The 13,846-nt window shown below is 47.2% G+C and overlaps 1 protein-coding gene across 3 annotated transcripts; it reads left to right on the top strand.

The window, feature by feature from the left end:
• On the top strand, positions 1-13,825 carry ciapin1 (cytokine induced apoptosis inhibitor 1). Of its 3 annotated transcripts, none has more exons than XM_078211189.1 (9): positions 1-61; positions 271-435; positions 2,040-2,189; positions 3,811-3,887; positions 4,463-4,634; positions 7,893-7,966; positions 9,716-9,834; positions 10,600-10,681; positions 13,485-13,825. In XM_078211189.1, exons 2-9 carry the CDS (start codon positions 279-281, stop codon positions 13,593-13,595), a joined length of 942 nt encoding a protein of 313 aa, XP_078067315.1. In that variant the 5' UTR covers positions 1-61; positions 271-278; the 3' UTR covers positions 13,596-13,825. The 3 variants fall into 3 exon arrangements, with proteins under 3 accessions (XP_078067315.1, XP_078067316.1, XP_078067317.1); XM_078211190.1 differs by having other exon boundaries at positions 46-203; XM_078211191.1 differs by lacking the exon at positions 1-61 and adding an exon at positions 65-115.
• The last annotated feature ends 21 nt before the right edge of the window (positions 13,826-13,846 follow it).

Raw genomic sequence — 13,846 nt, 5'->3', positions numbered from 1 at the left:
GCTGTGACGTCACTGTTTGTCGCGACTTGATGACGCCAAAGCAGCGCCGAAGTTGGTGAAAGTGAGTGTGTGAATGTGTCTGGGGAGTTTGTGGGTCTAATATCCCCCCGGCCCAGTGAGTGGGGAAAGAGGGGGGATCGGGTTTGCAGCGGCTGCTCATCAGATTCCTTTCACTGACGTTGATGTTGCGAGTATTTATTAATGTGCGTTATCACAGGGAATGTTTGTTCCATGTAACATACAATATTTTCTAATGAGTTGTGTTTTCAGGATTTGTAATGGACCGGTTTGATATAAAGACGGGTCATAATGTTGTTGTTATCTGGGACAATTCTTCCACTGCTGAATCCCAGACCGAGTTGGTGCAAGATGTTCGGGCAGTCACTGGGGAATTAGGATATGTGGCAATGGAAAACATCGACAGGCTGCGGATATGTAAGTTCAGAAACTACTTCACCTCCCTTGAATTCTCCTCATCATGCAAAGTGTCTGTCATTCCTGCTCCTTGTTCCAGTCTTATTACCACTTTACTCAGCTTTGGGGAGCCCTGACTGTAACCTCCATTTCGCCTGATTTCCTACCCTGCTGCACACCCTCTCATATCTGCCAGTCTTTGGTCAAAGAGAACAGCCCGATCACAGAATTCTCAACATCTAAGTGTCTATTTGAATGTGCACAAAGCACAGAGAGAGAAAACTTTCCAGTTCATCACTCGCTGCTCAGCCAAATGGGCAACATTTTGACACAGCCAAATGGGCACCAGTGCCTCCATAGATAGAAATCATAGAAACCCTACAGTACAGAAAGAGGCCATTCGGCCCATCAAGTCTGCACCGACCACAATCCCACCCAGGCCCTACCACCATATCCCTACTTATTTTACCCACTAATCCCTCTAACCTATGCATCTCAGGACACTAAGGGCAATTTTAGCATGGCCAATCAACCTAACCCGCACATCTTTGGACTGTGGGAGGAAACCGGAGCACCCGGAGGAAACACACGCAGACACGAGGAGAATGTGCAAACTCCACACAGACAGTGACCCAAGCCGGGAATCGAACCCAGGTCCCTGGAGCTGTGAAGCAGCAGTGCTAACCACTGTGCTACCGTGCCGCCCATAGATAGAACCATATAAAATTACAGCTCAGAAATAGGCCTTTTGGCCCTTCTTGTCTGTGCCGAACCATTTTTTGCCGAGTCCCACTGACCTGCACTTAGCCTCAACATTCCTTGTCTAGCCACAGCTGTGCCATGCTTCCCCTATATAGTTAAACATCAGTCACAGCTCAGTCAGTGCTGGTAGACTGCATCAGCACTCCAGAAATTTGATCACATCGTGCAAACTGTTCACATTGGAAGAAAGACCTTAATGTTCCCCTTCTTTTCCTGGCTAGCCAATCTCTCATTATAGCTTACCCCCTTTCCCATAGTCCCAGCTAATAATGGTAAATGTCCCCATTGCTGGAACTGAAATCAGGTAACTGCACAAACTAAGAATGGGATTTTCCTGAGATCACCTTTCAGAGCTGCAAACACCACCCCCTCCTTTCACTTTTATGCATCTTAAGAGAGCTTGCAGCCAGCTCATGTTGAGTTGTGATTGGTGAACAGCACACACCACTGGAAAAATAATGATAAAACTACTATTGCTGCAAGTTACATAGAAGTTACAACATCAAACCAAACTCTCCAGGTTGGTAGTGATCTACTGTCCACACTTGCACTAGTCTCGTTCCTTGTTTCCGTCCTTTTGCAATATTCCCTTAGCCCCCTTCCTGTAAACTATTCTTAAATGTTGACATAAGTCTCTAACTCTGGCAGTTCATTGCACAGCACTCATCTGTCTGCGGAAGAAAGAATTACACTTGGTCTCATATATCTATGTGTTAATGAATTAGCTGTATTTAATGCTGGATGACTGTGCTAATATTGTCTTTACTGTGACAGCCTTTAAACTGTCCAGATAGTCTGCTCTCATCCTGCTGTCGCGTGACCTTCAAGCATCGTGCTCTCTTTGTCTTTCTGTCTCGTTGCAGCTGCTCACAGGGAGTCCAGCTTTGACCTTGTGTTCTCGGGCCTAGCACCAGGCTCTGCCACCTTGCACAGTTTGGAGATCTTAGCTGAAATAGCTCGAATCCTCAAGCCTGGAGGAAGACTTTACTTCAGGGAGCCCGTGTGTGTATCAGGTGACAGTTTACTTTGGTGTTTTGCTGGGTGAATTCAGATACGATGTTTCTTTTGGATCGCAAATATAGAGAGGCCAAACATTGATCATAAGAACAATATTAGAATGAAGGAAGAAGACGCAACATGCTGGGAAATATTATCTGGAGATAATGATAGAGTCAGTACTTTACCTCAATGACCTTGCATCAGAACTGGAGAGGAGGGGAAATGGAGAGGGAAGTACAAAAGAAAAGATCTGTGATAGGGTGGAAACCAGGAGGAATTACATTTTGGGGGGAAAAAACTGATAAATTGAAGGTCACGGCAAAGGAGAAAATAAAAAAGACAAAAGATGTGACTACAGAAGCTGTAAATGACAAAAGCAGTTACAAGCAACTGCTGTGCAAAATAATGAGGTGGAGATGCCGGCATTGGACTGGGGTAAACACAGTAAGAGTTTTAACAACACCAGGTTAAAGTTAAAGAAGGAGCAGCGCTCCGAAAGCTAATGGCATTTGCTACCAGATAAACCTGTTGGACTTTAATCTGGTGTTGTTAAAACTCTTACAAAATAATGAGTACAGTGACTTCAGTGAGAGTCTGGAAGGCTGTAAAGTTTTCTTGTAAATAGGGGCCTAACCATTTGCTCGCCTTGCAAGTTTGTCGTAGAAAGAATGCGTTAGCCACTATTCTGCAGGATAATTCTATCTTGATGAGAAAACTGTTCAGTGTCAACTCACAAATGAACCTGAAAAGTGCTTAGTCCACCTCATATTACCTCAAAGGCAAAGTATCTGAGAAAGTTGAACAGCAGGTGAATCAAGCCATTTCACACTACATGGAGTGACTATACAAGTGCTATTTACCACTAGCAGGATGCTGCTGTCCGTCCAAAAAAAGATCTGCTGCTTATCGCACAATTGAACAATGTCAATCAAATAGGATGCCAGGTACATTGGTTGTCGATTACAACAATAGACTGCTTGAATCAAACAGCATTCTCCATCAGTTGTTTTGTAATAGGCAGAGAGTGTACAGATCATACTCAACCAGCACAGAACCCAAAACAAAATGTCTATGTTAGATATGATTGCATAATTGGGCAGCACTTGGTAAACAATCCTTAGTGCTAATTGTTACACTAAAAACTAATTTAAGATAATCAAGATTTAATATAATTGAGATAAGACAATCAAACATGTAATGTGGTTCATTTACACTTGTTAGAAGCGACATTCATGCACAGGATCCATTCGGAATATCATAGAATCCCTACAGTGCAGAAGGAGGCCATTCAGCCCATTGAGTCTGCACTGACCACAATCCACCCAAGTCCTAACCCTACATATTTGGCCTGCTAATTCACCTGACACTTCGGGGCAATTTACCATGGCCAATCAACCTAATGCGCAGGTATCATTGGGTCATCCTGGATCGGGTGTGGGTCTGGGATGGTAATGCAAAGGCATTCAGCAAGAATGTCCTGCTGCCAGGATTCTTGCCCTGAGTTGCAGGGGTATCAGTCATCATCTTCCACCTCTGTGCTTCAATGCGCAGTGTCATAAGAGGTCAAACCTTCCTTCATAGCCACCATGGAGCAGTGTCGTGCTCTGACCCACTGCTCTCTTGTGTTTGCATTAGGTGATTCCAGCAAACTGAAGACTGGATCCCAGCTCATCTCGGTCCTAAAGCTGGCCGGATTTATCGAGATCACTGAGGTAGGTGTCCTTATGGCAAGCCTGTCCAATTGGTCCACCTGCTACCTAAGATAAAGTAAGCTGTGGTGAGGGAGGGTGTGTTGCAGGAGGGGGTTGAGTGGGGTGTGGAGAGATTGCAGCAGCACCAAGGAGGAGGGCAGGGTGGTGGCGGGGAGGGAAGTGGATGGTGAGGATTAATACCACAGAGGCTCTGATCATGGCTGACTGCAGTCATGGTTCCCATCGACACTTTAAAATGTGTCCCTTGTCCTGAAGACTCGGACTGTTACTGGTAGATCCGGAGGGAATGGGCTCTCTCAGCCCAAACACCATTCCCTCTGTCTGAGTGGAGACATGCAGCACTGCCTCTGTACTCATGATTCACCCTCAGTCAGCAGCAGAGGTTCAGGTACCTTCAGGTAGCTTTCACCCAACTGTGTGGCTGCCAGGGTGAATATAGATTGAATGTCTATGTACCCAGTGTGTCAGTGTGGATCTCTTTGCTTCACAATCAGTTTATTTGCTTGGGGTTGTTCCTAATCCTGTTCTCACACACAGCTGCATTAACTAGATCCATAAACTCTGCTTCTTCACAGATACAAACTGAGCCTCTAACAGCTGAACAGCTGAGTTCCATAAAACAGTCTGTCGGTTACCAAGGTAACAACTTGATAAAGAAAGAATTGATGGCCAAGAAACCAAACTTTGAAATTGGATCCTCTGCTCAGCTGAGACTGTCCTTTGTGAAGCAAGTAGAGACAGCAGACAGTAAGTATTTGTTCACCGCCTGATGCTTTGTCATGTGGTTCATGGGAACTGGACTAATCCATTTCCTTTATGCTGCTGTGTAACTGAGGCAACAAAACCAGCCTTGTCATCAACATCCACATTCTACCTTTCTTGTCAGCGTGGCTACTCATTCCAAGAGTCCAGATCTGCTCCATGTTTCGCAGGCTATCTGCTGCTGTAATCAGCATCATTACTTCAAAGAATATTCTGTACATTTTAAAATATGTGCTGCTCAGTGTGAGGGGAACTGAAACAATTTGAAATACAGGCAGCTAACATCAACCACTCTGAGTTCAGGTGCAACTCCTGGTTAGATACAAAGTAAAGCTCCCTCTACACTGTCCCCATCAAACACTCCCAGGATAGATACAGAGTAGTCTCTTTTATCAGGTATCTATGTAGGTTCCCTGGATTGTGTACTGTCATACTTAAGGAAGTCTCTTGCATATCCCTCACTCTACCATTACCAACAAACCAGGGGATGAACCCTGATACAATGAAGAGTTAGAAGTGCTCTAATGCCAGGAACAACACTCTTCCTACCTAAAAGTGAGGTACTAATTTGATGAAACTACAACATAGGACTACTTGCATAAGCAATAAGTAATAGACAAAGCTAAGCAATTCCACAACCAATGGATCAGATATAAGCTCTGCAGTCCTGCCACATCTAGTCATAAATAGTGCACAACTCACTGGAGGAAGTGGTTCTGCAAATATCTCCATTTTCAATGAAGGAGGAGCCCAGCACATCTGTGCAAAAGATAAGGCTAAAGCATTCCTAACAGTCTTCAACCAGAATTGCCAAATGGGTGATCCATCTTAACTTCACAGCTGTCAGTCTTTATCTAATTCGATTCACTCTATGTGATATCTAGAAGCGGCTGAAGGCACTGGATACTGCAAAGACTTTGGGTCCTAGTAATATTCCGGCAATAGTACTAAAGATTCATGCTCCAGAACTTGTGCCACACTCCCAGCTGGGCTGTCCCAGTACATGTCCAGCACTGGCATCTACCTGGCAATGTGGAAAATTGTCCGGTTATGTCCTGTAAACAAAAAAACAGGACAATTCCAATCCGGCCAATTACTGCCCATCTGTCTGCTCTTGATTGATCATCAGTTAAGTGATGGAAGGAACCATCAACAGTGCTATGAAGTGGCAGTGGCACCCTGCTACTGCCACTTCAATAATCTCGCTGATACTCTGGGTTCTGCCAGATTCACTCTGCTCCTTACCTCATTACAGCTTTAGACAAAAGAGCTGAACTCCAGAGGTGACGTGAGAGTGACTGCCTTTGGCACCAAGGGGAGGCAGTGGTGTAGTAATGTCACTGGACAAATAATCCTGAGACCCAGGGTAATGCTCTCGGGACCTGGGTTCACATCCCACCACAGCAGCTGGTAAAATTTGATTTCAATAAACATTGGAAATTGGTATCTCCAAATGCTTCATCAATCCATCGTAAGGTCAGAATTGGGGATGTTCGCTGTTTGTACAATGTTCTTTGAGGGGATAGCAAGCAGGGTTGGATAAAATAGAACCACTAGGTGGTGTGTATTTTGTTTTCCAAATGGCATTCGATAAGGTACCACAAGATAACTTCTGGTATTAAGTAATATATTAGCATGGCTGGAGGACTGGCTAACTAACAGGAAACAAAGAATGAGATAAATGGGTCATTACAGGATGAGAAACTAACTAATGGAGTGCCACAGGGTTCAGTGCTGGGACCTGAATTATTTACAACTTATATTAATGACTTGGACGAGGTGTGTTGTATCCAAATTTACTGATGATGTAAAGGGAGGTAGGAAAACAAGTTGCGAGGAGGATACACAGTGTCTGCAAAGGGAGTCTGGGGCGGCACGGTGGCACAGTGGTTAGCACTGCTGCCTCACAGCACCAGGGACCCGGGTTCGATTCCTAGCTTGGGTCACTGTCTGTGTGGAGTTTGCACATTCTCCCCGTGTCTGTGTGGGTTTCCTCTGGATGCTCCGGTTTCCTCCCACAGTCCAAAGATGTGCGGGTTAGGTTGATTGGCCATGCTAAATTGACCCTTAGTGTCAGGGGAACTAGCTAGGGTAAATGCATGGGGTTATGGGGATAGCGCCTGGGTGGGATTGTGGTTGGTGCAGATTCGATGGGCCGACTGGCCTCCTTCTGCACTGTAGGATTCTATGAAACTTCTATGGATATTGATTGGGTCAGTGAATTGGGAAAACATTTGGCAGGTGGAATATAATATGGGAAAATGTGAGATTTCCCACTTTGGCAGGAAGAACAGAAAAATTGAATATTATTTAAATGGAGAGAGATTGCAGAATGCTGCAATACAGAAGAATCTGGGTGTTCTTGTCCATGAATCACGAGAAGTTAGCATGCAGGTAGAGAAAGTAATTAAGAAGGAAAATGGAATAGTGGTATTTATTGCAATGGGAATGGAGTATAAAAGTATTGCTACACCTGTACAGGCCACTCGTGAAACTGCACCCAGAGTATAGCTTTGGTCTTTTTATTTAATGAGGGATATAGTTGAATTGGAAGCACTTTAGAGGAGATTCACTAGGCTGATTCTTTGGATGAAAGGGTTTGTCTTCTAAGGAAAGGTTGAGCAAATTGGACCGATAGTCATTGGAGTTTAGAAAAATAGGAAGTGATCTTATTGAATGTTAGAAGATTCTGAGGGGGCTTTGACAGGGTAGATACTGAAAGCATGTTTCCCCTCATGGAGCAATGTAGAACTAGGGGCGAAAGTTTTACAATTAGGAGTCTCCTATTTAAGACGGTGATGAGGAGGAATATTTTCTCTGAGGGTCGTTTGGAATTCTCTTCCCCAGAAAGTATCTGGACAAGTTTTTTGTTTTTTTCACTAATGTCATTCCCACTCCCTTTCGCTCTGTCCCATCAACTCTGTTGTTTAATCTCTCCCATCTTCTGCCATGTCCCTTTTTCCCCCCTCCTTATTTCACCTTTATAAAAACTGTCATATCTAACTTTTCCCAGTTCTGATGAAAGATCACAATCTGAAAGGTTAACTTTGTTTCTCTCTCCACTATTGCTGCCAGACATGCTAAGAATTTCCAGTGGTTTCTGTTTTGTGAGAGTGCTGAATTCACTTGATAAAGTGTGGTTGTGTAGGAGGTGGTACTGTGTCTGTCTGTAACTGAGTTGGTCAGGTGCTGAGAATGTGAGCGGTGTGAGGTCAGACTCACTTATGGAACTTGATCTTTTAGAGAAACCTCAGCTGGACCCCAGTACGAGGAAGGCCTGGACTCTGACAGCCATGGACATGAATGATGATGATGTGGTGAGCTTTCCTATTCAAACCCTGCATGTTTCCCTGTTTTTCCAGTCTCCTAGGGCCCTCCCTGGGTGGGGGAGAGGGGAGGTTTAATTGCCAAGCCCCTGCAACTGCCCTGGAGATCCAGGTACAAGATGCTCATAGATGGTGGAGCCCCTCTAATCTTTGTGCCCACTCTGTGCTGCTTCCTCCTTAGCACATCCAGCTCTCCTGTACAGGGAATTGCAGTGTGATGTGCCAAGTGAAAGAAGAGCTTGTGTTAATGACCTCTCTATCAAAGACCTCAAAAGCAGTCTGGAGGAGCCTGCAGACACAGCTAGCTCCAGTGTGGAGGGCTTGAACTCGCAGCTTTCACACTCAGAAAGGAACTGTGAGTTGAGCCAAGCTGTGACTATATGAAGCTGTGAAGCTGAATCCCGGTATCTACCCAGATCGGGGCGGGGGGGTGGAAATTCCTGGTATTTACCCAAATTGGAGGGGGATTCCCAGTATTTACCCAGATTTGGGAGGATTGCCAATATTTACCTGGATCTGGGGATTGGCGATATTTATCCGGACTGGGGGGGAGGTGGTCCTGGTATTGACCCAGATCTGGGGGTGGGGGGTTTGGATGGACAATCCCAGTTTTTACCAGTTTGGGTGGGTGGGGGGGGTGGGGGTGCAGCGGGGCAGATCCTGGCACTTGTTGTATCAATGGGGGAGGTGGTGGTGGAGGCCCTGGTGGATAGTTGTTAGATGCTGAATTAGTTGTCACCAGAATTGTGAGTTGGCCGCAGTGAATGCCAGATAGCGTCTCAGTTCTGCACAGCCCCAGCCTGTGTGTGTAGGCTCAGAAACACACTGGCTATGGAAGTGAGGTGATGTTAATGATCTAGCAATCGGGGACTAATTCCACCCTGGCAGTTTGAGGCTGTGATTCACAGAAGCTGTAAAACTCATCTGGCTCATTAATTTGCTGTCTTTACCATGTTTACACGATGTTCACATCTGTGTGGCTCATTGTGAACTGCCTTCTACAATGGCCAAGCATGCTGCTCAGCATCAAAATGCTTTGAAGCAGTGAGCAATGGCCAAGAAATGCTGACCACACCTTGAGAGTAAGAAAAATAATGCCATTATCCTTTTATCCCTCAGTCACAAAATGTCGAGTACACCGGAGGCACCTGGAGCTGCAGGAGAAGAGAATTAATGACTCGGGTGCCAGCAAGCCACCAAACCTTATCACAGTTTACATTAGAACTATAGAAGCCCTACAATGCAGCAAGAGTCCGTTCGGCTCATCGAGTCTGCGCTGATTCTCTGAAAGAGCATTTTACCCATGCCCACCCCACTGCCCGTTCCCCGTAACCGTGCACATTTAGCATGGCCATTCCAACTAACCTGCACATCTTTGGACTGTGGATGGACACTGGAACACCCGGAGGAAGCCCATGTAGACATGTGGAGAACGTGCAAACTCCACACAGTCACCCAAGGCCAGAATTGAACCTGGGTCCCTGGCTCTGAGGCAGCAATGCTAACCACTGTGCAGACCCAACTTTGGATATTCATGATCAAACAAATCAATAAGACACAGATGGTGTTCTTCATTCTGATTCACTGTAAAAAGTAGGGGTGTTACATTGTGGACAATCATCCAAAACTATCATAACAGCTAGCTGCAAATATTTAAATAAAGATCACAGTCTCCACAATTCCAAAAGTCAAATCTTCACTGTGACAGCCCATCCATGTCTAGTCTCTGTCTTTCCCTAGGATCTCATTGATTCTGATGAGCTGCTTGATGAGGAGGATTTGAAGAAACCCGATCCGGCCTCATTGCGGGCCATGGACTGCGGAGATGGCAAGAAAAAGAAACGTGCCTGTAAAAACTGGTCAGTGTGAAACACTCCCATCACCTGCTGGGAAATAGTAATCAAAATACAATTACACTCCGCATTAAGATTGAAAGTATTCCATCACAAACAAGAATTTTACTATCAATTGTATTGGTATGAGGGGAAAGATTGATTGATAAATAAACTAAAACATATGATGGTAAATAAACAGTGGAAATCATTTAAAGGAACAATTCAAAATATTCAACAAAAATACATTCATCGAAAAACAAAAACTGAGCAAGAGTGATTCACCTGTGGCTTACTTGGGTGTTCAAGGACAGTATTTTTAGAATTCTTTCATGAGAATGGGTGTCACTGACTAGGCCAGCATTGGTATAACTTCTACCCTGCTCTTGCAGCTGCGGTAGTTATATGGCTGGTCCAGTTCAGTTTCTGTTCAATGGGAACAGTCCCACCTGGAGCTTCCCATTCAAGTCGCTCACCATCCTGACTTGGAAATATATTGCCATTCCTTCACTGTCACTGGGTCAAAATCCCTCCCTAACAGCATTGCGGGTGTACCGACACCACATGACTGCAGCGGTTCAAGAAAGGATCTCTCCACCAGCTACCTGAACACAATAACAAATACCCTCCCCTTGTTCACCTCTTGCTACGTCACTTCCTCATGCCCCGCTCCTCCCTCTCTCAGGTTGTTATTTGTTCAGCTGAGTGCATCAGAATATAATTGCTATTTAAGGTGGTCATTACTTGTGTTGCTAAAAGGAGCTGAAAAATAATTGCCAGTCTCTGTTCCAGTACCTGTGGGCTGGCTGAAGAACTGGGCGGAAAAGGATCCAAAGATGTCAAGACGCCGCAGGTGAAATCATCTTGTGGAAGTGTGAGTATCACCAAGCTTTCAGGTACAACGCAGCTGGCAGCCGTCTGAACACGACAGCCAATAATTCTCCAGTATATTACAGAAAAGCATATGAGAGTGTGCACAGCTTCTCAGTACCCATAGAACCATAGAAAATTACAGCTCAGAAACAGGCCTTTTGGCCCTTCTTGTCTGTGCCGAACCATTTTTTGCCTAGTCCCACTGACCTGCACTTGGACCATATCCCTCCACACCTCTCTCATCCATGAACCCGTCCAACTGTGGGACCTGCAGAGTTTCACTGGCTGTCTTGTCTGGAGACAATACACATCTTTTTAGCCTGTCTTGATGCTCTCTCCACTCGCATTGTTTTGTTTCTTAAAGACTTGATTAGTTGTAAGTATTCGCATTCCAACCATTATTCATGTAAATTGAGTCTGTGTCTTTATAAGCTCTGTTTGTGAACAGAATTCCCACTCACCTGAAGAAGGGGCTTAGAGCTCCGAAAGCTTGTGTGGCTTTTGCTACCAAATAAACCTGTTGGACTTTAACCTGGTGTTGTTAAACTTCTTATTATATAACCTTACCATAACACTCCAACTTTTATACTCGATACTCCGATTTATAAAGGCCAATGTACCAAAGGCACTCTTTACGACCCTATCCACCTGTGACTTCACTTTTAGGGAATTCTGTACCTGTATTCCCAGATCCCTCTGTTCAACTGCACTCTTCAGAGTCCTACCATTTACCCTGTACGTTCTACTTTGGTTTGTCCTTCCAAAGTGCAATATCTCACACTTGTCTGCGTTAAATTCCATTTGCCATTTTTCAGCCCATTTTTCTAGTTGGTCCAAATCCCTCTGCAAGCTTTGAAAACCTTCCTCACTGTCCACTACACCTCCAATCTTTGTATCATCAGCAAACTTGCTGATCCAATTTACCACATTATCATCCAGATCATTGATATAGATGACAAACAACAATGGATCCAACACCGATCCCTGCGGCACACCACTAGTCACAGGCCTCCACTCAGAGAAGCAATCCTCCACGACCACTCTCTGGCTTCTTCCATTGAGCCAGTGTCTAATCCAATTTACTACCTCCCCATGTATACCTAGTGACTGAACCTTCCTAACTAACCTCCCATGAGGGACCTTGTCAAAGGCCTTGCTGAAATCCAGGTAGACAACATCCACCGCCTTCCCTTCATCCACTTTCCTAGTAACCTCCTCGAAAAACTCTAATAGATTGGTCAAACATGACCTACCACGCACAAAGCCATGTTGACTCTCCCTAATAAGTCCCTGTCTATCCAAATATTTGTAGATCCTATCCCTTATCACACCTTCCAATAACTTGCCCACCACCGACGTCAAACTTACTGGCCTATAATTTCCCGGATTTCTTTTGGAACCTTTTTTAAACAACGGAACAACATGAGCCACCCTCCAATCATCCGGCACCTCCCCCGTGAATACTGACATTTTAAATATGTCTGCCAGGGCCCCTGCAAGTTCAACACTAGCTTCCCTCAAGGTCCGTGGGATCTTTCTCAATACACTGTATCTCTGTGTATCTCTCTCATTACGCTGGGGTCTCTCTCTTTCTCTCACTCTCTCTCTCGTTACACTTGGTCTCTCTCTCTCTTGGTCTCTCTCTCTCTTGGTCTCTCTCTCTCTTGGTCTCTCTCTCGTTAGACTGGGGTGTCTCTATTTCTCTCTCCATCGTTAGATGGGGGTCCCCCCCTCCCCCGCGAGACGGGTCTCCCCCACCATCCCCTTCCCCCGCGGGACGGGGGTCTCCCCACGAGACGAGGGTCTCCCCTGCCCCGAGAGGAGGGGTTCTCCCCTGCCACCCCCGCGAGACGGGGGTCCCCCCTCCCCCGCGAGAAGGGGGTCTCCCCACCCCTCCCCCGCGACACGGGAATCTCCCCCCCCCCCCCCCCCGCCCCTTCCCCGTGAGACGGGGGTCACCCCCGCCCCCCCCTTCCCCGTGAGACAGGGGTCTCCCCCGCCCCCCCCCCCCTTCCCTGCGAGACGGGGGTCCCCCGCCCCCCCTTCCCTGTGAGACGGGGGTCTCCCCCGCCCCCACCCCTCCCCCGTGAGACGGGGGTCTCCCCCGCCGGACGGGGGTCTCCCCCGCCACCCCCCCCTCTCCCCCGTGGGACGGAGGTCTCCCCCGACCCCCCTCTCCCCCGCGAGACGGGGGTCTCCCCCGCCCCCCCCCCCCCCCCGCGCGATACGGGGTCTGCCTTGCCCCCTCCCCTGTGAGACGGGGGTCTCACCCCCCCCTCCCCCGCGAGACGTGGGTCTCCCTGGCGGGACAGGGGTCTACCCCACCCCCCCCACCCCCTCCTCCGCCGCGAGACTGTGGTCTCCCCCGCGAGACTGGGGTCTCCCCCACGGGACGGGGGTCTCCCTCGCCCCCCCCCCCTGCCCTCGTGAGACAGGGGTCTCCACCGGCACTCCCCGCGAGACTGGGGTCTCCCCCTCCCCTGCCCCGCCTCCCCTGTGGGACGGGGGTCTCCCTCGCCCCCCTCCCCCCGCCCTCGTGAGACTGGGGTCTCCACCGGCACTCCCCGCGAGACGGGGGTCTCCCCCGCCCCCACTAGACGGGGGTCTCCCCCACCCCACTTGCCCCACGAGACGGGGGTCTCCCCCGCCCCTCTGCCGCTGGATGGGGTGCTCCCCACCCCCCACCCCTCCCTCGTTACACTGGAGTATCTCTATCTCTTGTTAAACTGGCAATTATTGCATCTTGACTGTTTTGTTCTTTGTGTTGAGTACATTGATGTCATTACTCCCTCTCACTATTGCAGTGCTACCTTGGTGATGCGTTCCGTTGTGCCAGCTGTCCTTACATGGGGATGCCCGCCTTCAAACCGGGTGAAAAAATCATACTGTCTGACCAGACTCTCACTGATGCCTGACCTGTTTGAATGGCGTCTGTGAGGCAAGTACTGTTGTTCCAGGGAATTCTCCTCTTTAACCCAGACTCTGGGATCTTTGTTCTTGTGACTCTAGCACGCTAATGACCTTTATTTGAATTGGGTACATTCAGATTGATGCTGTAATCAAGTTCTTGCGGAGATTAGGTTTATTTGTATTCAATGTGTATATTAACTGAAAAAAAGAATAAATATTGATCTGCTGTACTGTGTTCCCATTGCTGTGTGTATAT

This window comes from Mustelus asterias, chromosome 4 (genome assembly GCF_964213995.1).
Source record: "Mustelus asterias chromosome 4, sMusAst1.hap1.1, whole genome shotgun sequence".
In the NCBI taxonomy this organism is placed as follows: Eukaryota; Metazoa; Chordata; class Chondrichthyes; order Carcharhiniformes; family Triakidae; genus Mustelus; species Mustelus asterias.
This window is presented reverse-complemented; position numbering and strand designations above follow the sequence as displayed.